At 44.8% G+C, this 27,885-nt stretch overlaps 1 protein-coding gene across 4 annotated transcripts in view; it reads left to right on the forward strand.

Annotated features, from left to right (window-relative positions):
• Window positions 1-27,885, forward strand: part of NTRK3 (neurotrophic receptor tyrosine kinase 3) — a gene marked incomplete at both ends in the record, with an annotated part of 382,825 nt that overhangs the window by 320,080 nt on the left and 34,860 nt on the right. For all 4 annotated transcript variants that reach the window (XM_079699625.1, XM_079699626.1, XM_079699627.1 and 1 more), the window contains 3 exons: window positions 2,980-3,110; window positions 10,127-10,299; window positions 13,280-13,523. In XM_079699625.1, the coding sequence (XP_079555751.1) occupies window positions 2,980-3,110; window positions 10,127-10,299; window positions 13,280-13,523 (548 nt within the window). The remainder of the gene's footprint in view (window positions 1-2,979; window positions 3,111-10,126; window positions 10,300-13,279; window positions 13,524-27,885) is intronic.

Raw genomic sequence — 27,885 nt, forward strand, 5'->3', positions numbered from 1 at the left:
AGCTGTCAAAGCTCTGACCTCCTGAAGCTGGGGCTTGGCAGCTGCCCCCAGGCTCTTAACTCCTGGGATGTGGAGGGAGGGTCAAGGAAAGACCCCCTCTATGTGGCTGCCATGTGACTTTTCTGAACTTTTCAAGGCTTGTGATTCTTGCTGCTGGGGGAGGGAGAGGAGATGGAGGGTTCTGAGACATGATCCAGGCACAGCAGCTGGAAAACGGAGCCCCACTCTCCTCAGAGGTCCTCCCTGCTCATTCTGGACTCATGGTGGCTGAGAGTCAGAAGCTCTGGGGGGGGAGCTGGTGACGTCACCCGGCCTGGAGTTGGACTTAGGGACCCAGGAACATATATAGCTCTGTAGCTCTGCCTTTGTAGAGGTGTGTCCAGAATGTAAGAAATCAAGAGAGGTGTAATCTCCATCGTGAGGATGAGGGATTGAGGCTCTGAGAGGGGGCTTGACTCTGCCTAGGCCACACGGGTAAGTCCGGGATTGCAGGCCTCCTCCTGGTCTTTGAGTGGTGATGCATGTCTCACGTACCTGTGGCTGTGGCACTTGTGGAGGCCAAGCTGTTAAAGTGAACATTGGTCATCGGCTGGCTAACTCCTCGCCCCACTCATGTCAACCTGTTCCAGTGGTTCTTAAAGAGGGGTGCCGGACCACCAGTATCAACATCACCTGGGAACTTGTTAGAAAAGGCAAATTTGCAGGCCTCAACCTGGACCTCCTGAACAGAAAGCTCTGGGAGAAGGCCCCAGTGATCAGTTTTCATAAGCCCTCTAGGTGATTTGATTTTTGTCCTATCGCAATGTCGTGGGAGGCTGGGGTTGGGGAGGGGTCAGGGGCCAAAGGGAGCTCTTCCTCAAGTGGCCTGGCTATTCTGGTCTGTCCTGATGCTCTGGATTTGAGCCCCATCTCAACCCAGTTGGCGATTCCTGACTTGGCCCTCATTTTCCCCTCTTGTAAAATAATATCAATAATGGTGAAAACACACACCATTTCAGAGGACTTGAAGGTTTACCAACTTTTACATAGAATAGCTCTTGTAGCAGGTAAGTAGAACTTGTATTATCCTCCCACACCCATTTTACAGATAAGGAAACGGAGACTCCAGATGTTTTGTGAGGTGGGCCAGCCCATAGTGGGGGAGGATCCAGGTCCTGAGCCAGGTGCCCTTGACTTTCCATCCCTGACTGATCCCTGCGGGCTCAGAGGCGTGGGCATGGCCCTATAAATCTGCCAGCCCACCTCCACTCTGAGACTGCGTCAGAATGCTCATCTCACAGGAGCCCATCAGTAGTCACCTGGGAATGACTGTGCAGTGATGAGCAGATGGCCTCCCTGGAGAGGTCCTGACATCCCATTTTCTCTCGGTGCGAGACCCTTAGCCTCCCCTTCAAGGCCAACAAATACCATTCTTCAGAGGACTAGGACAGAGCAGCAGAGGGTGTGAGGAGGGAACCGATTTCTAATTCCCTTGCTGTAAAGATGGGGGCGAAGCCCTGCAGCAAGTGGCAGCTCCCTGGCAGCCCTGTGGCCTGGAAGCCTGCAGGTCTGTCTTGCTGGGAAGAGAGAATAATGATCTGTAAATGCTTGCGCCCACAGATCCTGGCCGGCAGGTCATCTGGGACATGGCAGGGCTACCAATAATTCTGATAGAAAAAAACAAGATTTGTGTAGTCTATTATGAGAAGAATCCCCTGGCCAACCAAAACACTAACCACGGCCCTGCAGTCATACCCCTCTGTCCCTGTAATGTGTTCTCTTGTTCTTGGGGACAGTCTGCCATGGTCCTCTGTCCTCAACTTTTATTTTTTTGACAAGGTCGAGACAACCCTCTTTCCTGGCTCTGCGATGCTCTTCATAATGTGAATACAGGTATTTAATGGGCTTCTGCCTGTTGAACGATTAATGGAAAGGTCGGTGAGTAATCTCCGGCTCACTCTTCTCCTCACCAGCCCACTTCTTGTACAATTCCTTCGAAGCATTCTTTCCAAATAGGTGGGAGGGCTGAGGTCATATCTTTGCTTTCTCCTGGCAGGCAGACTTTTAATTAGGTTGCTAAATTAGCCAAGACCGCGGTAGCCCTTCTCTTTGCACAGAGCTTGGTTCTGGGGAGGTCTCTGGACTTGATTTTGTGATTTCATTGTTTTTTCTCTCTCACAGGAGCGGGACTTGTCAAGTAGAGGCTTCCCCCAGATAACTGTAACTCCCACTTAGTGGTCTCTTATCACGAACTGGACACTGTGCTAGGAGCACTGTAGTCATTATGTTATAACAAGAGCCAGTGTGGTGTGTCCGTGTGTGTGCATGTGTGTGTGTGTGTGTGTGTGCATGTGTGTTGGGGGGGAGGGCACTGGGCCAAACTCTCATGTGAATTATGTCATTTAATCTTCCCAAGAATTCAGAGAGTAAGGTATTTGTGTTAATTCCATTTTACAGGTGAGGAAACTGAGGCTCTGGGGTGAAATAACTTTCCGAAGCTCAAAAACTAGCAGGGAGGGGGAACCAGGGTTCAAACTTGATTCTTGACTACTCAGTACAGTCCATGGACCCACAGCCCACAGACATCCCCGGAGAGTTTATTAGTGATACAGATTCTCAGAGCCACTTGAATCAGGACCTGCACGATGCCCAGGGGATTCCCATGCACAGGAACTGTTGAGACTGCTGTATACTCTCTCCAGCAACTATAGCTGATTATGCCGGAATCCTGGATGTTAACGATTACTGACTCTGGTTTAGAGAGGTTCGGGGCTAGTCGGGGACAGAGCTGAGATTTCATTCTGGGTGGAACCCTCAAACCACCATGCGATGCCTGTTTTCACGCCCAAGGTAAGGTGCTAGAGCGTGCCTGTTCCTGCCGTGGACTCAAAAGCAGAACTCCCTGCTCTAGACCCCTGTGCTCCCCCGTCCCCCTGAGCCTCCAAGAAGGACAAGTGCCTGGGGACTGACTTGGCTGCTCTCCTCTGTTCCCTCCTGCAGACGTGCAGCACATTAAAAGGAGAGACATCGTGTTGAAGCGAGAACTGGGCGAGGGAGCCTTTGGAAAGGTCTTCCTGGCCGAGTGCTACAACCTCAGCCCCACCAAGGACAAGATGCTCGTGGCCGTGAAGGTAATTCTCAGAGGCATGTGGGCCCCAGGAAGGAAGAGGAGTGGCTGGGGTCGGGTGGGAGGGAAAGAGAGACTCACTCCATTCTGGAAGATGGTATCAACCAATGTTATCAGATGCAATCAAGATGATATAAACTAACGTAATCAGATGCCCTTGCTCCAAGGTCAATGAAGTTTCCTTAGGACTCAAATCAGCTTCCTTTGGCTTCGGAGGTCAAGAGCTGTAGCACATAAGGGGGCTGTGCCCACGGTGCAGCCGGAGGGACAAGTTATGCCTTTGATGGGCCCTTGTTTTATTCTTAGAGGCCCTGGGCTCACCGCTGTCCCCAGCTGGCCCTCCTCCCACCTCAGTGACTTTGCAGGATGTGCTGCTCTTGCCCAGAAAGTCATTTGACCATTTCTCGGGCGGGTGGCTCACAGAGGCCCTGGGAGCCACTTCTCAAGTCAGCAGACGTCACTGGGCATAGGAGATGGGCTGGGGGGTCAGGTACTGAGGACAGGGAGGACAGTGAGTGAGGCTGGAGGACATTCTTAGGTACCCCGTGGGATCCAGGTTCAGCCCCCAAGGGGCAGCGTGTCTGAGGGTTCCTGCCTTCTGGTAGCTGCTTAGATGGGTCGTTAACCACAGGGCTTTGGTATTGCTGAGCCAGCCCTGCAGATTTGCAGTTGGAGCCGAATTGCTTGGGGCAGGAGAGAAGGAACTTTGCTACTACCAGTTACCTTCCTCCAGCAGGAAGCAGCTTCTCTCCGTCAGTGTTAGACACGTTTTTGAACACGACTGGCACAGACAAGAGTCAAGTAGCCTCACTGAGGCACCCACAGGTCTGGGGTGTGGAGTGGCCCCTGTGGGAGTGGGTGCACCGGCAAGCCTCTGAGGCCAGCGTGAATTCTGCGCAATGTTCTGGGCTGAGAGCAGGAGATACCTCCTTCCCCACGAGGACTCTCACCTGGGCCTCAGAAGGTCCATCCTTAGCACTGAGGGCTCATGACCGAGCCACCTCCTGATGGCAGTTGCATATTTCTGAGACTTTGGGGTCTCTGTATTCACAGTTTGTTGTGTCTGCAGAGGGTTAAGTGCCCTCCATCGATGCAGGCAGTGCTGTGCAGGCTACAGGCATAGGGTGGGAATCAGAGCTGGGTGGGTGCCTGGCCATCACTGATTAGCTCTGTGACCCTGTGCAAGATGCTTAACCTCTCTGAGCCTCAGTTTCCTTTGCTGTATAATAGGAGATATAATATCTCCTCTTTAAAATTTTGGTGATTAAATTACATAACATATAAAAAATGTTTAGTATACTGTTTGGGACACAGTAAATGCTTAGTAAAGACTCATTGCTATTTGTTTTTATCAACATCATTATTCTTGATGTTGATATTATCGAATGTGCTTAGACACACGACATATGACCTGCTGAGCTTGCACTGACCGTCTAGAACAGGGGTTGCCAAACTTCTCCTATACTAGGCCAGATAGTAAAAATTTTAGGTTTTGAGGACCATACACTCTTCCTTACAGCTACTCAACTCTACCCATGTAGTGGGAAAGCAGCCTAAACCATACATAAATGAGTGGGGGGGGTGGCTGTCTTCCAATACTTTTTTTTTTTCAGAAGTGGGCATTGTCTGTTGACCTCTGCTCTAGAAAATAAATAAGGAACTAGAGTATTGCCCCATAAAAGGCTAATGCTTATTATTGCTGGATATGCTGTGAGTAAACTTGCTCAGTGTGTCTCCATAGACATGGAATGGTCAGATGAGTGAGGGTGTCTTTAAACAGTTTGGACCAGGGATGTGGAAAGCTTTCTAATTTTGTCCCTAAACTTAGAATCTACCCTGCCCTAAAAATTTTAATTTATAGGATGACACTAATCGACTGGGTGTTCCAGCATCCATCTGGGGACTGGTGGATGAACTGAATATTTTTGTGCTTTGAGCAGTAAACGAAATGATGGCCTAAACCCTGGGAAACGTTTCCCGCTGAGTGGTCTGGCATTAAGGGGCAGTACCCAGATTGGGTAATGCAGAAAATGTGTTTCTGTTGTCACCCTTTTAAAAGGGTTTCCTTTCCTCCTTTTTGGTCTGGGAAGCTTGAGAAGATGAATGTTCTGGGATTTTACACCATTTGCCTCCCAATGGATCCGCCCAGCGACCAACCCCTGGAGGAGATGCTTGTCTTCTCTGGAGAACAGCCAAGAAATGGTGTTTCCTGCTTCTCATCCTCTTTAGATTGTATTCCTTTTTGCAGGCTTCTTCCTCTTGAGTTTGTTCTCAAGTTGATGCAGGGTAATTATGGACTTCCAGAGAACACATCCAAGTATAACCCCAAATTAAGTTTTCCCACAGTTGTGGGTTTTCAAGCCAGATTTTTTTGCCCAGCAGTTGCTATGGTGGAAACAAAGAGCCGAAATCCCAGCATCTGTTCTGAAGACACTTGCAGTCTGTTGGGGAGACACGAGAATACCCATGAAACAAACGCAGAGCAGGACAAGACAGAGTGTAATTTGTATATATCTGTAGTGTAAGAGTGAAATTAAAAGCATGTAATTCATGATATTTTTAAATAGGTGGTGCAACTTTTAAATAGTTATTTGACAAACAATAGACTTGCTCAAGTGTCTCCTCTGACAGACAAATAGCCGATAAGACTATGAGAAAGGTGTCCAGCCTAATTAATCATCAGAAATATGTAAATTAAACCATAATGAGATACCACTATATACCAAGCAGAATGGCTAAATAACAGTGACAAAACCAAGTGCTGACAAGGATATGGAGCAACTGCCACTTTCATACTCTGGGGAAATATAAAGTGGTCTAATTGTTATAAAGTGGTCTAATTATTTTAGAACATTGGCATCTGTGTGACCCAGCACTTGCACTCTAGGTCTAGACCTGACAGCTATGTATCTATCTGTCTGTCTGTCTATCTATCTATCTCTATCTATCTTTCCATGAAGAGATGTGTTTAGAATGTTCATAAGTATTCTTTATAACAGCCAAAAGCTGCAAACAACCCCAGTGTCCATCAGTAGCAGCTTGGATAAACAAATGTGGTATATTCATTCAGTGAGAAACTTTTCAACAAGGAAAATGAATGAACTACAGCTGCATGCAACAATTTGGAAAAATCTCAAAAACACAGTGTTGAATGAAAAAAGACAGATATAGAAATATACATATATTTTATATATATATAGCACTATATGTATGATTCCATTTATTTAAAATTCAAAAAATAAGTAAAACTAAGCTCTAGTGTTTATGGATGTGTTTATCTCTGCACATGTACTAAAATGGGTTTTAGTATATTAGTAAAATCTGAAGCTGAACATCCGTTGAAATATCTCTGCCCCAATAAAAGAAAAGGAAAATGGAAAGCAGCGAAACCCCTAGAACTGGAAATGATGATGTGAAGTGACTCGGAAGGAGATGGCAGCTGTTGAGAAATTTGAATGTTCTTGCCATCTAGACTGCTTCTCCCCCATCCGACGAAACAGCCCCACTGAAACCCAGGGTTGGGAGTGGACATGAGACCTGATGTACATAAAGGGGAGACTAAAAAGGGAAATGTTTTTAGACTTTGGGGGAAAAAGAAGGAGATGAGAAGGGAAAATTCCAGATCTCCTCTTTGCTCTATGGATACCACTGGAAGGGCCTGGACACAACCTCCCTGACTTCAGAGACTCCTTGGCAAGCCCTGCCTTCCTGCACCAACAGTTGGCAGCTGTGAGGAACACCCATCCCATCCCATGCCACTGGCTGGTGACCCATTTTGAAGTTTCCCGGCTCCGAAAAGGTTGAGCATGGACTCTGCTGAGAGGTGCACGAGAGTCTCTGGGCTGATTTTCCTTCTCAAGATTCTTTTCCTGGCATCTCTGTCCCTATTGCATCAATCCCTGGGGACCTGGGCCACCTGCAGCTCTGGACCCCAGTTGCCACAATAGAGCCATTGCCAATTACATAGGAATTTCAGGTTTAACCCAAGAGCTGGAAAGTCTATCATAAAGGTAGAGAGAGACTGGGCAGGAGAAGGGGTGTGGAAAGACCAAAAGAGACAGCAGTTGCTTTGTGCCCCATCTCCCAAATGAGGAACTCCTATCTGCTCTGCAGAGTAGGGTGCCAGCCCTGGGAATGATGACTGCGACTGCTCGAGAGCTGAGAATGGAAAAATATCCAACGGCTGCCATTGGCATCCGGACTGTGTGAGAGAATGATTTACAGAGATGGAGAGAGGCCATCTGGCTGGCCCCAAATTTGATCTACTTTTCCCTCTCATAAATCCAGTGTTCACATAAATCTCTGTATTCTCATCCCACCCATGCTGGGTTCCTTTTTTTTTTTTTTCTTTCCTTTTTATTCTTCATGAAAATAAGTAAATCACTGGCAGTCATCCTATACCCATGCCCCAGCCCATGAAGCTCAGGAGCTGGGTCACCAAGAAAGGCTCCCTCTCACTATGAGTCTCTGCCTTCTTCCACCCATAGAAAGAAGGCTTTGCAGACATCTTTGTTCTGGTTGGATGTGGACACACGGCAGACTATGCCTTTATTATTGGGTAGATTTTCTGAGAAGGCAGCCAGAGATGAAGTGGAAAGCACATGAGATCAGAGCTGGTAAAAACCAGTAATGGACCAGTGGCCCTCCCACTTTCCTGCTGGCCTTGGCCTGCCCTCTAGGCCTGGTATCCTTGCTGGGTGCAGCCATTCCGCTGACTGCCCACACTCCTCACCTTTCCTGACCCTCTCCTCTGCCCTTTCACATCTTTTAACTTCCGTGCCCACCATTCCCCTGAGGACCTGACCAGTGACTAATTCATCTGATAAATTAACTCAAGCAGGTATGCTGGACAGGAATGTATCCTGGGCTCCACACTCAAGCTATTGCTTCTTACATGATCTTTGACAAATCATTTCCCTGTTCTGGACCTCAGGTTTCTCACGTGTAAGATGGGAAAACTTTATTAGACAGTTTCCAACATTTTGGTCAAGAGTAGAATCATTTAATCCAACACTTCTTTGGTGAAACCTCCAAATTTTGAAAAGAATGAAAGGTGGTGCTTGTTGAAGTTGGAGTGGGCCTTGATCGCTGGCTGAGACACCATGACTCTAGAGGCATTGCCATTTAACTTGGTGGCACCAAGAGCCCAGCACCAAGAGATTACTGTGGTATAATTAAACTCTGGCTTCTGTCATTCAAGTTGTGTGAATGTGTCCTGATCCCCAGAGGAAACTGAGGGCTGAGCCTCAGTTTTTCCAACCCCAGAAATGAGCAGGTGGAAACATGATATCTAGGGCCCTTTTAAAGCTATGAGTCCACCATCTCTAATGTATGCTAATGACTGATGGAGGTTTGTTGGGCCCCTTAGATACAATTTTTGCACATTCACATTCCTGCAGCGCTGTAAGCCAAGGCAGCCCCGTGGATTTCAGCTAATGGGGATTGCAGTGGCAAGAGGAAGATCTCTGGCTTGGGAGGCTTCTCAAGAGTAGCATAATTTACAGGGGAGCCTTGTCTGCCTAAATAACCAGAAAAGGCTGGATGCTTGGCAGAGGGAATGCAAACCAATCGCGTCTAGATTTTCACTACCCTGAACATGATGTGTAAACTTCACACCCATTCCTTCGTTGCCTCATGTCTTGTCTTTTGAGGTTACTAAACTCTGTCATTTGAAGCAAGTGGATGTTTGGCTCCATTTGCCTTCTGACCTCATGAGGTGGGTGGGAAGGCTGAAGACATATGTGACCTCAACTGTGCAGGCTGCTCCTCCTGTAGAAATGACCCTCCCCCTCACAGTTCATCATTCACCATGACCAGCATGGCTGCGTTGGTCATTGCTGGGCTCTATTCAAGGTCCTGTTCAAGGACCCTTGCAGGTGGTCTGGTCTCATCCTCCCCTTCTGGTCTACAAAGTTCACATTCACTGACACCCCTTTTAACCATTGCTCTTCCATTTATCTTCCTGGGTCCCAGGGCAAGTGGCTTGGTCTGGTGCTTCTCCCTCACACCGGGTCTCCCACTCCCACAGGGGCCAAGTTGTGACATTTCTGTGGCCACCAGATGCCCACCCTCCCATCCTACCCTGGGACTTTGTGATACCTTACCAGGTCCTGGTCCTGGGTGGGTCCTAAGCCTTCTGCCCATTAACTGCTGTTCCCACAGCTGTAGTCCCAGTTACACCCCAATACTTCCTTCAGCCCCCTAATGGAGGACACAGGTGCCTTCTAGAAGCCAAAGTGTTCATGTTTCTCTGCAAATATACACTTTTTCATAATCTAAAATCAAGAAATAGAAAGAGCAAGGAAACTTAATTACATTGTCAGCCTGATTTCAGATGGGCTGTGAGCATAGGCTAATTTACAAAGATGAAGCATTTGGGGCACTGGTTCCCCACTGTTTATTTTAGCTGTGAGACCATTTCTTTGGGGAAACCTTGGGGGCATGGGCCTTTGTCAGGCCTTCTATCTCCCAGCTCCCTCCCTCTGCCATTCACACTGATCTCTGAGGAAGCCGAGGGCTCTGAGATGAACAAAGTTTGAAATAACTGGCTGGCGGATGGGATGGGACGTGAGTGTCAAAAAGTTGGTTTCTGGGCTTCCCTGGTGGCGCAGTGGTTGGGAGTCCGCCTGCCGATGCAGGGGACACGGGTTCGTGCCCCGGTCCGGGAAGATCCCACATGCCGCGGAGTGGCTGGGCCTGTGAGCCATGGCCGCTGAGCCTGCGCGTCCGGAGCCTGTGCTCCGCAATGGGAGAGGCCACAACAGTGAGAGGCCCGCATACCGCAAAAAAAAAAAAAAAAAAAGTTGGTTTCTGTTTCTACAAGGTTCAAAATGCTGAAGGAAGCAGGAGTCAGGTCTGGCTATTGTGATTTAGCCTCATGGTCTTTAAAGGCCGATTAGGATCTTACTTGTTGGGAATCAGCATTGTCTTTATTATGGGCACCAGCTTTCTTCCCAGGAGGGGAACAGGCAAACCCCTGCCCTCTAGCTGCTAAAAACCAGTATCCCGTGTTGTTTCCAGGCCCTGAAGGATCCCACCCTGGCGGCCAGGAAGGATTTCCAGAGGGAAGCTGAACTGCTCACCAACCTGCAGCACGAGCACATTGTCAAGTTCTATGGGGTGTGTGGCGATGGGGACCCCCTCATCATGGTCTTTGAATACATGAAGCACGGAGATCTGAACAAGTTCCTCAGGTAAGTGAGGATGGCCATCCATGCCCCTAACCCCCACCGAACCCCTGGGGTTCTCTCTGGAGCCAGAAGTCCTACTGGTCCTCTGAACACTTCAGTCTGGAGATTAGAAATGAAAACAACCTTTCATTTTTCTACATTACCTCCTGAGCAGGTGGATATAGGCCTTTGCCCCTGATTTCTAGGGGGGGATGTTGAGGATGCTATGAAAAGGAACCTGTACTCTTCTTCCTGACTCTAAGGTAGACAGGGCAGGTGTGAAATGGGTCCAAGGAGGGAGATCAGAGGACCTGCCAGCCTGTAACTTCCAACTTTAAGATTCTAGGGCCAGCCCTTCCCCTGATGCTGTGAATAGCTTTCTGACTTTGCGCCTTATGTTCTCACTAGCAAAGTGAGGCTAGCACCTTCCACACCTCCTGAAAACCTTTTGTCAGAGACTTTTTGATGATGAATAAGAAGGTACAAGGTTACAAACTCACTGGGAGAGAGTTGGTTGAATCCAAGGGCAGATTTTCCCCCAGATAAACTTAGAACTGGGCTATCCAGTATAGTAACCACATATGGCTACTTAAATTTAAATTTACAATAACTAAATTTAAATAAAATTTAAAAATTCCTCTGTCTCACTAGCCACACTTCAAGTACTCAATAGCCACATGTGGCTAGTGGCTACCATATTGGGCAGTGCAGTATAGAACATTTCCATTAATAGAAAGTTCTGTTGGCTAGCACTGTTCTAGAAGGATTGGATTTTTTGTAAGAAGGGTTTCCACAAGCCTGGAGCAAGATCATCTGGATTTTGAGGGGCTCCTGATGGAACTTTTAAGAGACTGAAACCCCAAGCAGATGTTCTGGATGGAGTTACAGTGGGGTTTTGGGAGATAGCATCTCACTGACACAGCAGAGTTAGCACTTCTCTGCCTCTCATACCTGTTACCTCCAAGTAGTGCCCAGATGTGAAAGAAGCAGGCATGTGTGAGCGTCTGTGGAATCCAGGGTCCCAGGAAGCACATTGAACACTCAGGTCCTGGACGCTTTTAGGGTGTGATTCCACTGCTGAGAATGAGATTTCCAGAGCTCAGATGTGGGTTATGGCAAACTCTAGCACACTCCCCAAACCTTGATGAGCATCTCCTTGAAGTGGGACATTCAACTGAGTGCTGTGGTGTTTTGAGGAGGGAATGGAAAGGGTTGGTAGCAGGTTTCCAAAATTGGCCCTAGAGGAATTGGAAAGTATCTGTAGGCTTTTCTAAACTTCCTGAACTCGGTTTCACAGTGAAATTTACTCCTTTCCTGAAGAATTGAGTCCTTAGTGTAAGACAGACTTGGGTTCATATTCTGAATATGTCTTAGTGATGTAACCTGGAGCAAGTTATTAACCCTTAATTCTCTCTCCCGGAAAATGAGACTATTCATAACTGCGTCACATGTTTGTTGTTGAGTATTCAATGACTATATTTGTATAAGGCCTGGACAAGTTTCCCATGTAGCTAGGTGTTCAGTCAATGGTAGCTACGATTAAAAGTATTACAATTATTATTTTATCAGAACTGTGAACCATGGTAGTTTCTAATACGGGCAGCATCCTTTCTCAGGACTCGGGATCTTCCTGTGCTTCCATTTCCCTGAGGTCAGAGGGACATGGTCCATTTTCCATCAAGCCCTCCCCATAGATTCAGTGGTGCCTTCAGCCCCAAGTGCCACCAGCGAGGCTAAAGAGAGGTCCTGAGTGCCACTCCGTACCACTGTCATGCCCGCTCTAAGGGAACAGGAAGAAAAAGAAAAAGAGAGAAGAAGGCCCTTCCTGCTCTTGCATCTCCCAGTTGGTGCGTTTTAGGGGCAGGCTGCAGTGTACTCTCCTGGTAAGTGGGAATGTGGCTTGCCTGCTGATCCCTCTTCCTTGTGAGCTGATGTAGTAGTTCTCCTTTGGAGGCATGAGGTAGGCAGAGCCCACAGGAGATAATAAAATGAACATGTTATATTTAATGGTACCTTTCAGTGGAAACTGGAGAAGCAGTAAAACAGGCTGAGGTGTCATTGTACACCAGGGCTCCTTGGCTCACAACTTCATAAATAAGGGCCCTGGGTGTGATTACAGCTGACTGGGCTTTCTAGAGAAAAGAGTGAACACTAAAAGTGACTGATATGACAGGGCAAGTTGTTAGGATAACAAATCTGGGCCATGATTTGGGATGGAGTAGGTGCTCTGGCTGCCCAAGTCTCTGCCTCAGGGTCACAGGGTCTCTTCATCCCATCTTGCCGTTAACAGAAGTTACCCAATCCTAGACAGTGTGGTGGAGAGGTTAGGAGGTAGACTGAAGAGCGTTGCTACCCGAAATGTAGACTGTATCAGCCCTGGAAGCATCAGCACTGGGAAATGCAAATGAATGAGCTCTGCCTAGCCAATCAGAATCGTAGGGGCCCAGGAATTGTATTTAACAAGCCCTCTGGAAGCTTAAAGTTCAGAACTCTCTTCCAGAGCTACATGTCACCCATGTGGCCACTGTGGGACCTCTGTGACTTTGACCAAGTGATCTGATCATTTCGTGCCTCAGTTTCCTTATCTTCAAAATTGGGGTGGGAAGATTGAGTGAATTAATATATAATATTTAAGATACTTAGAGCAGTGTGTGGAACATAGTAAGGGCTGTGTAAGAGTTAATTGTTTTATTAATTGTTCTGTAGTGGACATCAAGAACCTGGGAAGCCCCTGGATAACCATAACATATTCAAGAGTAGGTTCAGTCCCTGATTGGTTAAAGCATGTCTGCTGTCATCTTAGTTGGGAATCTGGTTGTAGAGTTTGACCATATCCACACTCACAGAATATCATTTTGGGTAGATAGAAATAGTCCATAAGTAGACTGAGCAGAGATCTCATTCATTTCTGTGGTGCATTCCAGAGAACAGGAACTCAAGAAGACATTTCCCCTTGATCTCCTTAATTCTCTCTGCCCCCTCCCTTCTCCCCCTAACCCCACAGGGCCCATGGGCCAGATGCAATGATCCTTGTGGACGGGCAGCCACGCCAGGCAAAAGGAGAGCTGGGGCTCTCTCAAATGCTCCACATTGCCAGTCAGATTGCCTCTGGCATGGTGTACCTGGCCTCCCAGCATTTTGTGCACCGGGACCTGGCCACCAGGAACTGCCTGGTTGGAGCTAACCTGCTGGTGAAGATCGGAGACTTCGGCATGTCCAGAGATGTCTACAGCACTGATTACTACAGGGTAAGGTGGCTTCTCCAGATGCAGCAATCCGTGGCAGAGCTAGTGCCTTCTCACATGTCTTTGTCATTGTCCATTAACCCTGTTACTCCGGAGCACACATATACACATCTGTGCCCAGATATACACTTGATGCTTATCCTTTGGCCACTCCTGCATCTCAACATACCTGTTAATTATTCTCTGGGTAGCTCACTCCTCCCTTCCACCTGGATAGGGATACTTGACTGTATCCTTACACTGCAATGACATAATGCACTGTGTTCTTACTTCCATCAATACTCATTCTTCATGCAAACAGATACACACACACACACACACACACACACACACACATATCCCCAAATGCACACATGGACAAGCTCAACTTGGTGCTACATTTTAACATCTTTCAACTCAGTTCCCTATCCAGCCTCACCCATGACACATTCTATTCTTTAACATTATTTGGTGAGCTTATAGGCTTGTTTTCAAAGGTAGATCTTGATAAGAAGTCAGAACCCAACATAAAATAGCAAAAATGGTTAACATATTGCTGAGCAGAATTATCCAAATGGCGTAGGAAAGATGAGGGAAGGAAGCAGGTTCTCATTGCCAACTTTGGAGAGAGGTACAGGTGGGCCTTAGGAAAAGCTTTTTGATTGTGAGAGGAGATATCACGTTCAATTTTACCTCTATGAAAGTGTCTACTTTATATTAATAGGTGTCTTATTTTGCTCCCCTTTGTATTTGGAAATCATCTTCCCATGGACCAGAGAGTGGTTCTGACAATGTTATTATTACCAGGGAAAGGACGGGTGGGTATGAGTGACATTTATTCCCAAAAGGAGAAATATGGGTGCAACCTGTATACAGAGATAGGATAACTTCTGCAAGTTGATTGGGAGGCAGATGCCTCAAATGTTTGGAAGATTTACTTTGGGGTCTTTGAATGGGTAAGGTGTTTGGATGGTGTATAAGGAGAGGGTGGGGCAATGTTTTGGAGGTTGAGAGGCATGGCAGCCATTTCCCTCATCTTCTTTTCTTTTTTTTTTTTTTCTATAAGTAAATACCACATAACTTTATTCATAAAATGGCACCCATTTTGATAAACAAAAACTATATATACAAATATGAAATCTTAAACTTTAAGGAAAAACTTGACAAAGACTAAAGACGTTGCCTTTATAAGCAAATTTTAAAATTTTTTAAATATTTTAAACTTAAAATATTCTTCTTTGTAATGTGACATTAGCAAAATTATAAATGTGTTACTACTTCCATTTTTTTCAATTGCTTTAGCTTCCATGGTTAACAGCAGTAGTTCTATTTTTTTTTTTTTTTAATCTCCCTGTGCTATGCGGCTGCTTCCCACTAGCTATCTACCTTACGTTTGGTAGTGTATATATGTCCATGCCGCTCTTTCACTTTGTCACAGCTTACCCTTCCCCCTCCCCATATCCTCAAGTCCATTCTCTAGTAGGTCTGTGTCTTTATTCCTGTCTTACCCCTATGTTCTTCATGATATTTTTTTTCTTAAATTCCATATATATGTGTCAGCATACAGTATTTGTCTTTCTCTTTCTGACTTACTTCACTCTGTATGACAGACTCTAGGTCCATCCACCTCATTACAAATAGCTCAATTTCATTTCTTTTTATGGCTGAGTAATATTCCATTGTATATATGTGCCACATCTTCTTTACCCATTCATCCGATGATGGACACTTAGGTTGTTTCCATCTCCGGGCTATTGTAAATAGGGCTGCTATGAACATTTTGGTACATGTCTCTTTTTTTTTTTTTTTTTTTTTTTTTTTTTTTTTTTTTTTGCGGTACGCGGGCCTCTCACTGCTGTGGCCTCTCCCGTTGCGGAGCACAGGCTCCGGATGCGCAGGCTCAGCGGCCATGGCTCACGGGCCTAGCCGCTCCGCGGCATGTGGGATCTTCCTGGACCGGGGCACGAACCCGTGTGCCCTGCATCGGCAGGTGGACTCTCAACCACTGTGCCACCAGGGAAGCCCAACATGTCTCTTTTTGAATTATGGTTTTCTCAGGGTATATGCCCAGTAGTGGGATTGCTGGGTCATATGGTAGTTCTATTTGTAGTTTTTTAAGGAACCTCCATACCGTTCTCCATAGTGGCTGTACCAATTCACATTCCCACCAGCAGTGCAAGAGTGTTCCCTTTTTTCCACACCCTCTCCAGCATTTATTGTTTCTAGTTTTTTGATGATGGCCATTCTGACTGGTGTGAGATGATATCTCATTGTAGTTTTGATTTGCATTTCTCTAATGAGTAAAGATGTTGAGCATCCTTTCATGTGTTTGTTGGCAGTCTGTATATCTTCTGTGGAGAAATGTCTATTTAGGTCTTCTGCCCATTTTTGGATTGGGTTGTTTGTTTTTTTGTTATTGAGCTGCATGAGCTGCTTATAAATTTTGGAGATTAATCCTTTGTCGGTTGCTTCATTTGCAAATATTTTCTCCCATTCTGAGGGTTGTCTTTTGGTCTTGTTTATGGTTTCCTTTGCTGTGCAAAAGCTTTTAAGTTTCATTAGGTCCCATGTGTTTATTTTTGTCTTTATTTCCATTTCTCTAGGAGGTGGGTCAAAAAGGATCTTGCTGTGATTTATGTCATAGAGTGTTCTGCTTATGTTTTCCTCTAAGAGTTTGATAGTGTCTGGCCTTACATTTAGGTCTTTAATCCATTTTGAGCTTATTTTTGTGTATGGTGTTAGGGAGTGATCTAATCTCATACTTTTATGTGTCCCTATCCAGTTTTCCCAGCACCACTTATTGAAGAGACTGTCCTTTCTCCACTGTACATTCCTGCCTCCTTTATCAAAGATAAGGTGACCATATGTCCGTGGGTTTATCTCTGGGCTTTCTATCCTGTTCCATTGATCTATCTTTCTGTTTTTGTGCCAGTACCATACTGTCTTGATTACTGTAGCTTTGTAGTATAGTCTGAAGTCAGGGAGCCTGATTCCTCCAGCTCCATTTTTCGTTCTCAAGATTGCTTTGGCTATTCGGGGTCTTTTGTGTTTCCATACAAATTGTGAAATTTTTTGTTCTAGTTCTGTGAAAAATGCCAGTGGTAGTTTGATAGGGATTGCATTGAATCTGTAGATTGCTTTGGGTAGTAGAGTCATTTTCACAATGTTGATTCTTCCAATCCAAGAACATGGTACATCTCTCCATCTATTTGTATCATCTTTCATTTCTTTCATCAGTGTCTTATAATTTTCTGCATACAGGTCTTTTGTCTCCTTAGGTAGGTTTATTCCTAGATATTTTATTCTTTTTGTTGCAATGGTAAATGGGAGTGTTTCCTTGATTTCACTTTCAGATTTTTCATCATTAGTGTATAGGAATGCCAGAGATTTCTGTGCATTAATTATTTTATCCTGCAACTTTACCAAATTCATTGATTAGCTCTAGTAGTTTTCTGGTAGCATCTTTAGGATTCTCTATGTATAGTATCATGTCATCTGCAAACAGTGACAGCTTTACTTCTTCTTTTCCGATTTGGATTCCTTTTATATCCTTTTCTTCTCTGATTGCTGTGGCTAAAACTTCCAAAACTATGTTGAATAAGAGTGGTGAGAGTGGGCAACCTTGTCTTGTTCCTGATCTTAGTGGAAATGGTTTCAGTTTTTCACCATTGAGGACGATGCTGGCTGTGGGTTTGTCATATATGGCCTTTATTATGTTGAGGAAAGTTCCCTCTATGCCTACTTTCTGCAGGGTTTTTATCATAAATGGGTGTTGAATTTTGTCGAAAGCTTTCTCTGCATCTATTGAGATGGTCATATGGTTTTTCTCCTTCAATTTGTTAATATGGTGTATCACGTTGATTGATTTGCGTATATTGAAGAATCCTTGCATTCCTGGAATAAACCCCACTTGATCATGGTGTATGATCCTTTTAATGTGCTGTTGGATTCTGTTTGCTAGTATTTTGTTGAGAATTTTTGCATCTATGTTCATCAGTGATATTGGCCTGTAGTTTTCTTTCTTTGTGACATCCTTGTCTGGTTTTGGTATCAAGGTGATGGTGGCCTCGTAGAATGAGTTTGGGAGTGTTCCTCCCTCTGCTACATTTTGGAAGAGTTTGAGAAGGATAGGTGTTAGCTCTTCTCTAAATGCTTGATAGAATTCGCCTGTGAAGCCATCTGGTCCTGGGCTTTTGTTTGTTGGAAGATTTTTTATCACAGTTTCAATTTCAGTGCTTGTGATTGGTCTGTTCATATTTTCTATTTCTTCCTGATTCAGTCTTGGCAGGTTGTGCATTTCTAAGAATTTGTCCATTTCTTCCACATTGTCCATTTTATTGGCATAGAGTTGCTTATAGTAATCTCTCATGATCTTTTGTATTTCTGCAGTGTCAGTTGTTACTTCTCCTTTTTCATTTCTAATTCTATTGATTTGAGTCTTCTCCCTTTTTTTCTTGATGAGTCTGGCTAATGGTTTATCAATTTTGTTTATCTTCTCAAAGAACCAGCTTTTAGTTTTATTGATCTTTGCTATTGTTTCCTTCATTTCTTTTTCATTTATTTCTGATCTGATTTTTATGATTTCTTTCCTTCTGCTAACTTTGGGATGTTCTTGTTCTTCTTTCTCTAATTGCTTTAGGTGCAACGTTAGGCTGTTTATTCGAGATGTTTCCTGTTTCTTAAGGTGGGATTGTATTGCTATAAACTTCCCTCTTAGAACTGCTTTTGCTGCATCCCATAGGTTTTGGGTCATCGTGTCTCCATTGTCATTTGTTTCTAGGTATTTTTTAATTTCCTCTTTGATTTCTTCAGTGATCACTTCGTTATTAAGTAGTGTATTGTTTAGCCTCCATGTGTTTGTATTTTTTACAGCTCTTTTCCTGTAATTGATATCTAGTCTCATAGCATTGTGGTCGGAAAAGATACTTGATACAATTTCAATTTTCTTAAATTTACCAAGGCTTGATTTGTGACCCAAGATATGATCTATCCTGGAGAATGTTCCATGAGCACTTGAGAAAAATGTGTATTCTGTTGTTTTTGGATGGAATGTCCTATAAATATCAATTAAGTCCATCTTGTTTAATGTATCATTTAAAGCTTGTGTTTCCTTATTTATTTTCATTTTGGATGATCTGTCCATTGGTGAAAGTGGGGTGTTAAAGTCCCCTACTATGATTGTGTTACTGTCGATTTCCCCTTTTATGGCTGTTAGTATTTGCCTTATGTATTGAGGTGCTCCTATGTTTGGTGCATAAATATTTACAATTGTTATATCTTCTTCTTGGATCGATCCCTTGATCATTATGTAGTGTCCTTCTTTGTCTCTTCTAGTAGTCTTTATTTTAAAGTCTATTTTGTCTGATATGAGAATTGCTACTCCAGCTTTCTTTTGGTTTCCATTTGCATGGAATATCTTTTTGCATCCCCTTACTTTCAGTCTGTATGTGTCTCTAGGTCTGAAGTGGGTCTCTTGTAGACAGCATATATATGGGTCTTGTTTTTGTATCCATTCAGCCAATCTGTGTCTTTTTGTGGGAGCATTTAGTCCATTTACATTTAAGGTAATTATCGATATGTATGTTCCTATTCCCATTTCCTTAATTGTTTTGGGTTCGTTATTGTAGGTCTTTTCCTTCTGTTGTGTTTCTTGCCTAGAGAAGTTCCTTTAGCATTTGTTGTAAAGCTGGTTTGGTGGTGCTGAACTCTCTCAGCTTTTGCTTGTCTGTAAACGTTTTAATTTCTCCATCAAATCTGAATGAGATCCTTGCTGGGTAGAGTAATCTTGGTTGCAGGTTCTTCTCCTTCATCACTTTAATTATGTCCTGCCACTCCCTTCTGGCTTGTAGAGTTTCTGCTGAGAGATCAGCTGTTATCCTGATGGGGATTCCCTTGTGTGTTATTTGTTGTTTTTGCCTTGCTGCTTTTAAGATGATTTCTTTGTGTTTAATTTTTGACAGTTTGATTAATATGTGTCTTGGCGTATTTCTCCTTGGATTTATTCTGTATGGGACTCTCTGTGCCTCCTGGACTTGATTAACTATTTCCTTTCCCATATTAGGGAAGTTTTCAACTATAATCTCTTCAAATATTTTCTCAGTCCCTTTCTTTTTCTCTTCTTCTTCTGGAACCCCTATAATTCGAATGTTGGTGCGTTTAATGTTGTCCCAGAGGTCTCTGAGACTGTCCTCTGTTCTTTTCATTCTTTTTTCTTTATTTTGCTCTGCAGCAGTTATTTCCACTATTTTATCTTCCACCTCACTTATCCGTTCTTCTGCCTCAGTTATTCTGCTATTGATCCCATCTAGAGTATTTTTTATTTCATTTATTGTGTTTTTAATCGATGCTTGATTCATCTTTAGTTCTTCTAGGTCCTTGTTAACTGTTTCTTGCATTTTGTCTATTCTATTTCCAAGATTTTGGATCTGGGAAATAGAATCTTGGATCATCTTTACCATCATTATTCTGAATTCTTTTTCAGGTAGACTGCCTATTTCCTCTTCATTTGTTAGGTCTGGTGGGTTTTTGTCTTGCTCCTTCTCCTGCTGTGTGTTTTTCTGTCTTCTCATTTTGCTTATGTTACTGTGTTTGGGGTCTCCTTTTTGCAGGCTGCAGGTTCGTAGTTCCCGTTGCTTTTGGTGTCTGTCCCCAGTGGCTAAGGTTGGTTTAGTGGGTTGTGTAGGCTTCCTGGTGGAGGGGACTAGTGCCTGTGTTCTGGTGGATGAGGCTGTATCTTGTCTTTCTGGTGGGCAGGTCCACGTCTGGTGGTGTGTTTTGGGGTGTTTGCGGACTTTTTATGATTTTAGGCCACCTCTCTGCTAATGGGTGGCGTTGTGTTCCTGTCTTGCTAGTTGTTTGGCATAGGGTGTCCAGCACTGTAGCTTGCTGGTCGTTGAGTGAAGCTGGGTGCTGGTGTTGAGATGGAGATCTCTGGAAGATTTTCGCCGTTTGATATTATGTGGAGCTGGGAGGTCTCTTGTGGACCAGTGTCCTGAAGTTGGCTCTCCCACCTCAGAGGCACAGCACTGACTCCTGGCTCCTCAATTTGGGATGATTTGTTGTCTATTCATGTATTCCACAGATGCAGGGTACATCAAGTTGATTGTGGAGCTTTAATCCGCTGCTTCTGAGGCTGCTGGGAGAGGTTTCCCTTTCTCTCCTTTGTTCTCACAGCTCCTGGGTCTCAGCTTGGGATTTGGCCCCGCCTCTGCGTGTAGGTCGGCGGAGGGCGTCTGTTCTTCGCTCAGACAGGACAGGGTTAAAGGAGCAGCCTCTTCGGGGACTCTGGCTCACTCAGGCCGGGCGGGAGGGAGGGGCACGGAGTGCGGGGCGAGCCTGCAGCGGCAGAGGTCGGCGTGATGTTGCACCAGCCCGAGGCGCGCCGTGCGTTCTCCCAGGGAAGCCGCCCCTGGATCCCGGGACCCCGGCAGTGGCGGGCTGCACAGGCTCCCGGAAGGGCGGTGTGGACAGTGACCTGCGCTCGCACACAGGCTTTTTGGCGGCGGCAGCAGCAGCCCCAGCGTCCCACGCCCGTCACTGGGCTCCGCGCTTTCAGTCAAGACTCGCGCCCGTCTGTGGAGCCCCTTTAAGCAGCGCTCTTAATCCCCTCTCCTCGCGCACCAGGAAACCAAGAGGGAAGAAAAAGTCTCTTGCCTCTTCGGCAGCTCCAGAGTTTTCCCGGACTCCCTCCCGGCTAGCTGTGGCACATTAGCCCCCTTCAGGCTGAGTTCTCGCCGCCAGCCCCAGTCCTCTCCCTGCGCTCTGACCGAAGCCCAAGCCTCAGCTTCCAGCACTGCCCGCCCCGGCGGGCGAGCAGACAAGCCTCTCGGGCTGGTGAGTGCCGCTCGGCACCGATCCTCTGTGCGGGAATCTCTCCGCTTTGCCCTACCCAGGTATGTGGGGAGTTTCTTGCCTTTTGGGAGGTCTGGGGTCTTCTGCCAGCGTTCAGTAGGTGTTCTGTAGGAGTTGTTCCACGTGTAGCTGTATTTCTGGTGTATCCGTGGGGAGGAAGGTGATCTCCGTATCTTACTCTTCCGCCATCTTACCCGGAAGTCCCCTCATCTTCTTTGTACAGAATGAATGATCATATTGTGAATCAAAGGACCTAGATATATGTCTTTTTGGCCTGAGCATGGTGGGTCAGGAGGCTGGGGGTTTGGGGTTGGCATCTGTAAATCAATTCTGTCTGGATGCTCTTGATGGCTTTACCTAGACAACATTGCCCAGACGTTATAAGGGATCACTCAAAACACTTTATTTTAGCCATAACCTGGAGAAAAATGGAATATTTGAGAAGTTCCTTTTGTGGCTAAAAATGGATGAGTTCATGGTACAACCAAAAGATGGCAGATGATCGACCATCATGAGAATATAAAGCAAAGTAGACCAAACAGTAACGAAGGTAGAAAGTCTGCAGAAAACTGGGCAGTTTCTCTAGCTACCTGCCCAGTCCAACATCCCTAGATATGGAAAAAGGAGCATGATGTAGCAGTAGGCACAGACGGATGGGCAGGGCACACCTGCCAGGAAATATCAAAGTGGAGTCTTTCTTTCGCATCTAGACCAATTTTTTTTTCAGTCATTTCCAAGAGAGGCATCAGTGTGGTTACTAAGGGCCCATGGGTCATAGATTTCTTGAGTCTAGCTGGAGCTGGCACCGTTTAATTGCCTCTGCACTCTGCATAATGGGGTTTGCTGGCCTGTCTGGCTGAGCTCAGATTTATGTTGTTGTTGATAAAAGCAAGGGATGGATCATTGTTTTCCTGTGTGAGGCAGATGTTTGATCATACCAATCTGGTCTCCACTGGCTTTACCAGGGTGTTGGGAAACAATATCTGACCAGAATGTGTGCAAACTCAACTTTAAGCTTGCTTCAGGGAGTGCAGTTAATATTTCTTGATTTTGATTTAAAAGAGAGAAGAAAAAAAAGATTACATCTCCAAACGATCCTGCTGTGCCCTGACTTGAACAGTTGTGAACTGTTTCTCTTTATACCTGGGAGAGCTACAAGGAGTAAATCCATCTCGTTTCTGTGGGCTCCAGGGCAGATTGGAATTCAAGGATGGGAGAGGGAGGTGGGAAGATGTTCACATACCAGGTATCTGCAGTTCCCTTTTCATGAGTTCTAAGCCAGGTATAAGCAGAGGCCAGCTGGCTTGAAAATGTGTGTCTTTGGTCCCAAGGAAGTATAAAATAAAAAAAGGATAGCTGGGACTTACTTGGCAGTCCAGTGGTTAAGACTCTGCCTTCCAATGCAGGAAGCATGGGTTCGATCCCTGGTTGGGGAACTAAGATCCCACATGCCTTGGGTGCAGCCAAAAACTTAAAACAAAAACAAAAATGGATAGCTATTGCAGTAAAAACACAATGCACCATCAGAGAACTGCATATCCACTCATGGTGGGTAGATATTATACTCTGCATATTCAAAGAGCAGCTTGTGTCATATCTTCATGTTCAGTACAGGTGCTCACAAGGTTGTCATGTGTACACAGCCCCATACCCTCCCTCACCTTCTGTAAAACAAAAGGCAGAAGTAGACTTGCCTGAGGTCATATCAGTAATAAACTGTGAAGTCTTATTATCCATATTGGAAGACATCAAGGTGACAAGGGAGTTCTGTATTTGGGCCCAATGTTACCTATGTTCACATCCTAACACTGCCATTAACAGCCATGGGACCTCAATGTGCTTTCCTGAAACCTCTATTTAATTTCCCCGTTTTTCAAATGAGGACAAACATGGTCTCTCAATCAGGTTATTTTTGATGTTAAGCAAGTTGATCTGTGTAAAGAGCCTGGAATACACTACTTACTGGATAAACTATTGTTTATTTTCCTTAGTCCCCTTCACACCCAAGGCAGGAGAACCTCAGGGATAATCTTATTTCCACATGTAATTCTTGGGTCAGAGAGAAGGACCTCCTGACCACTGAAAATAAACTGGGATCGTGTAGCTGCCCCAAAGAAGCAGAGTCTTTATGTTGACCACCTCTGGAAAATGTCCCTCCCAAGGTTTCAACTTAACTAGAAATACTGGGTCATCAGTACTTGCCTGTTCTTCTGGTCTGTGTTTATATGGTCTTGCTCATGAATCTTAGAGCTAAGTCCATGTTCAGGTGATTTATGAAAGATTTTTGTTGTTTGGTACACTGGCTGAGACTCTGGGGGAATGCAGTGATTTATTAGATAGCAAGAACGCTGAAGGATCCTCTTTGCAAGCTGACACCCGGGACAGGTTTGCACCTCTCGGCTACCATACGTTACTGAAATCTGTTGGGTCTAGGAGTTTGCTGATTTCTGGTACCTAACACAGCTAAATGCAGATAATTCAGGCGTGTGTGTGTGTGTGTATGTGTGTGTGCACACGCGCGCTCATCTGCCCAGTGTAGATTCCAGGGTGTGTATAGGAGGGCAGAGGGGGAGGTGGAGATAAACTCCTCCTTCTATTCTTTCCTTTTTAATTTTTTAAAACAAAGAGCTGCCATCTGGCTCATGCACGAGTGACATGAAAATGAGGTACAAAGGTGAACTGCCTAATTTCCTGTTACATATTTACAGAGAGAAAACAAACATCTCTGCACCAGAGTGAGTGCCAGAGCAATTTGTTCACACTTCTTAAGACTATGCCCCATGACAGATCCCTTTTCCTTGTATGGGTCACTGACTCATACACTTCTGAGACTGCCTTTAACCTGGCTTTGACAAGGGTGGGGTTTTGGTACCATTATATCTTTCTCAGAATATCAGACAACACTAAGAGTTTAGGGCTCAAATCTGGAATTAAAGAAAGTCCTGAAGAAGAGGAGGTTGGGATTCCAGAATAGAAATGTTTTCAGATGTTTTGATTTGGAGGGGAGGTGGTATGCTGATACAGGAAGAATGGGGGTGGAAGAGATTGGTGCTCTGATCCTACTGATGCAGAGGGCCAGGAGTTCACCTTCCTGTTCACTCTGCCGTCCTCCGTGCCCGGCACAGGACCTAGAACTTGGCAGACACCCAATAAACATATGAACAAATGCGTGAAAGAATGAATGGAGTCAGAATGGGAATTCAGAGTTAGGCAGGAAGTGGATTAGGCCAGACCAAGAGGAGCCTGAATAGGCATCACTTTTGTGGAAGGGCTTCCATGCCCTGCAGGGCCAAGCATCGGGATCCCTTCAATAGGCTCCCCAGTTAAGATCTAGGGCACATCTTATGTGTTCCAGCTACACCTAACAGTGACAGAGGTGACAACCAGAATAGTAGCAGCAGAGAATCAGTGGATGAGTAACTCTGCTCTTGAATCCCGTCTGATTCTCCTGTCTCCTGGGGCTCCCTGCTTGATCATGTAAGCCCTCACACCAAAACCAGCTGGAGGAGACATGCTCATTTTACACATGCTGATTGTGGGGCTTTGCACTTTCTCACCAGTTTCTTAGTGCTCTACTGGGAAAGGAAGAGGGTCTTCTGAAATCTTCCAGGTCAGATATTATTGGCTTCCGTTTTATAGTTAAGCCTTGGAGAGGGTTGGCGATGTGTTCAAGACCTTGAGATTCTCCAGCAACAAGTCAGTGTTAGAGCCTTTATACAGCCTTAGGATGAGTGATCCACTTTGTACATTTGCTAAACTTGTCCATCCTGGTTTATTTCCCCTTGTGCCAAATCCCCTAGCCATTGAGAAGATCCATGTGCTGGGGACAGGATTCAATACAATTCCCTGACTATGTGCAAGGATGAAGAGAATGCAATCTGTATTCCCAAGGAAATGAAATTTTCATAGGGAGTGTAAAACAGGATGACAATTTGTAATTCCACCATAACACAATAGGGTTACCAATTTCAAAAGCCCATGTAATTAGAGGGATGATTTGGGTCTTGAGGCAGTCAGTGGGTTGAATTTTAGGAGGAATAAAGATAGCTTTGAAATAGGCAAACCAGGAGAGTGATCTGGAACAGTGTGTCACTCAACCAGCCAAACCTGAGGATACATGAAAGATGCATGGAAGGATGTTTGTAAAGGAAGGATGGGACCACTATGGCGGCTCTTGAAAGGCCAGCTGTTCTGACGTGGGTAGCTGAAAGACAGTCATGGGAAGTTTGTCATCTGTTTTAGTGTAAATGAGGCTCTGTGAGGACCAGTCATCAGGCAGTGGTGTGTAGGAGAGACGGCTGGGACCCGAGGCCACTAAAGCCATGGCAGTGGTACAGGGAAGAGACAAAAAGGCTGTTTGCTGTGGGGTTAGCAGTGGAGTGTGGAAGAGAAGCCATTGGAATTAGTGGGGCTGGGAAAGGTGAACTCAAGGCTAGGGCCTGGGAACCCAAAGCCTCTATCCGTTTTGTATTGTAAACTTGAAAAAGAATGACAGTGAAATGGAGGGTCAGGATGGATTTTTTACAAATGCATATTTTAGGCCACCTAGTCCATTCTGCATCCCTAGAGTGTTAAAAACAGATGAACAAATGCCAAATCATTCAATTTTAAAGAAACATGAAGCTGGAAGGAGCCTTAAATGTCATCTACTTCACCCCTGTGGCCCCAGGCAGAACAGCTTCAAAATCATTCCCGACAGATGGTTTGCTTGCTCTATTCCGGTGCATCTCCTGGGATTCCACTGGCTCCTCCTTATTCCCTCCAGCTGTGGCAAAGGGAAGCTATCATTAGTGAGAGATATATCTATATTTTTCTTTCTAATTCATAACACCCTTTAGAAGTGGGAAGTTCTCAGTTATGTCTAGCCAGAATTTTACCTGCTGCAAAATAAGTCTATATTGTCCTATATCCTTAGAGGAGATAAACACAGTTTATATTATAAAACAGACATTATAACACTCAGGAAAACGTGAAGAAGATGTTCAGTGAGACCAAAATAGGTAATTGGTTGTGTTTTATTCGCTGGAGGGGAATCAATGGGATATAAATATCTCCCTCCCTTGACATGCCAAAAAAATAATATCCTCTTTCTGAGAGCAGTTTCCAGGGGTCTCCTAAATTTGATTTCACTTCCTTGTAATATTGAAATCTAGTTGTTTCCTTTTGTCAGTGACAGTGGTGCAGGCATGGGATAGATGCTATCATAGTCAGCCTGATCTCCATGGGGATAGATATTGTGGAAAAATAAGGACAGGGAGAATCCTCATCAGAAAGTTTCAAGAACTTGAAGCATGTTTATACTGGAACCCAACCTCAAGAAAGGAGAGGAGAAGACAGCAGGGTGTTGATTCACTTTATCCTTCTCTGCTCCTGTGGACGGTGGGGATAGCAGCCTCTTTATAACTTGACAGTGGCGAGTATTATAACAGACCGGGTTTGGGGTCCTCAAGTATAAAGGGCTTTTTTTTTTTTAATGGCAAGCTGAATATATAACATATAAAGATACATAAATTACCATACAAATATCTTCTCTACCAGCTGTAATTAAGATATTTGCATGTAAAGAGAACAGTATGTCCCCTTGACTTCCTCCTAGTAGGAGACTGTATTTCTCTCCTAATCCTCAAAGCCCAGGACTTTGTGATCTGAGTCTAAACAGGAGGAGAGGGAGGAGGACTGGGTCAACATAGCGTTTGATATTCAGAATTTTAAACAGAGTTTTTACTCCCAGTTGTTTATTTTTTAAGTTTAGCCAATCCCACAGGACAAAGCTGAGGTGGGGATGGGGAGAACCCAAGAGAAAATGGGCAAAGTACCCACTAATTGTGGAGTCCAGCAGATAGATATTCCTTTGAATCCTGAGCTTCTGCTTATGAGCTATGTGACCTTAGGAAATGTTCTTAAATTCTCTAAGCCTGAGATCCTCATCTGAAAAAAAAAAAATGAGAACAATTTCTTCTTTTGTGTGGGTTAAATAAGATAATGTATGCAAATTGCCTGGTACCTATTAGGCACTCAATAGATGGTAGTTATTATTCTATGTAAATGAATAAGGTAGAAATTATATACAGATCTTCCTCGACTTACGATGGAGTTACTTCCTGATAAACCCATTGTAATTTGAAAATATCCTAAGTCAAAGAGGCATTTAATACACCTAAGCCACTGACCATCATGGCCTAGCCTCACCTACCTTAAACGTGCTCAGAACACTTACATTAGCCTACTTGGACAAAATCATCTAACACGAAGAGTATTTTATAATACAGTATTGAATGTCTAATGTAATTTATGGACTACTGTACTGAAAGTGAAAAATAGAAGGGTCGTATTGGTATAGAATAGTTGTAAGTGTGTGGGTTGTGATCTCATGGCTGACCGGCAGCTGAGGCTCATTGCTGCTGCCCAACGTCACGACAGAGTATCCTGCTGCATTATCGCTAGCCCAGGAAAAGATCAAAATTCGATGTACTATTTCTACCCAATGCATATCGCTTTCACACTACGCTGAAGTTGAACTATCATAAGTTGGGGA

Source organism: Hyperoodon ampullatus, assembly GCF_949752795.1.
Source record: "Hyperoodon ampullatus genome assembly, chromosome: 3".
Lineage (NCBI taxonomy): Eukaryota > Metazoa > Chordata > Mammalia > Artiodactyla > Ziphiidae > Hyperoodon > Hyperoodon ampullatus.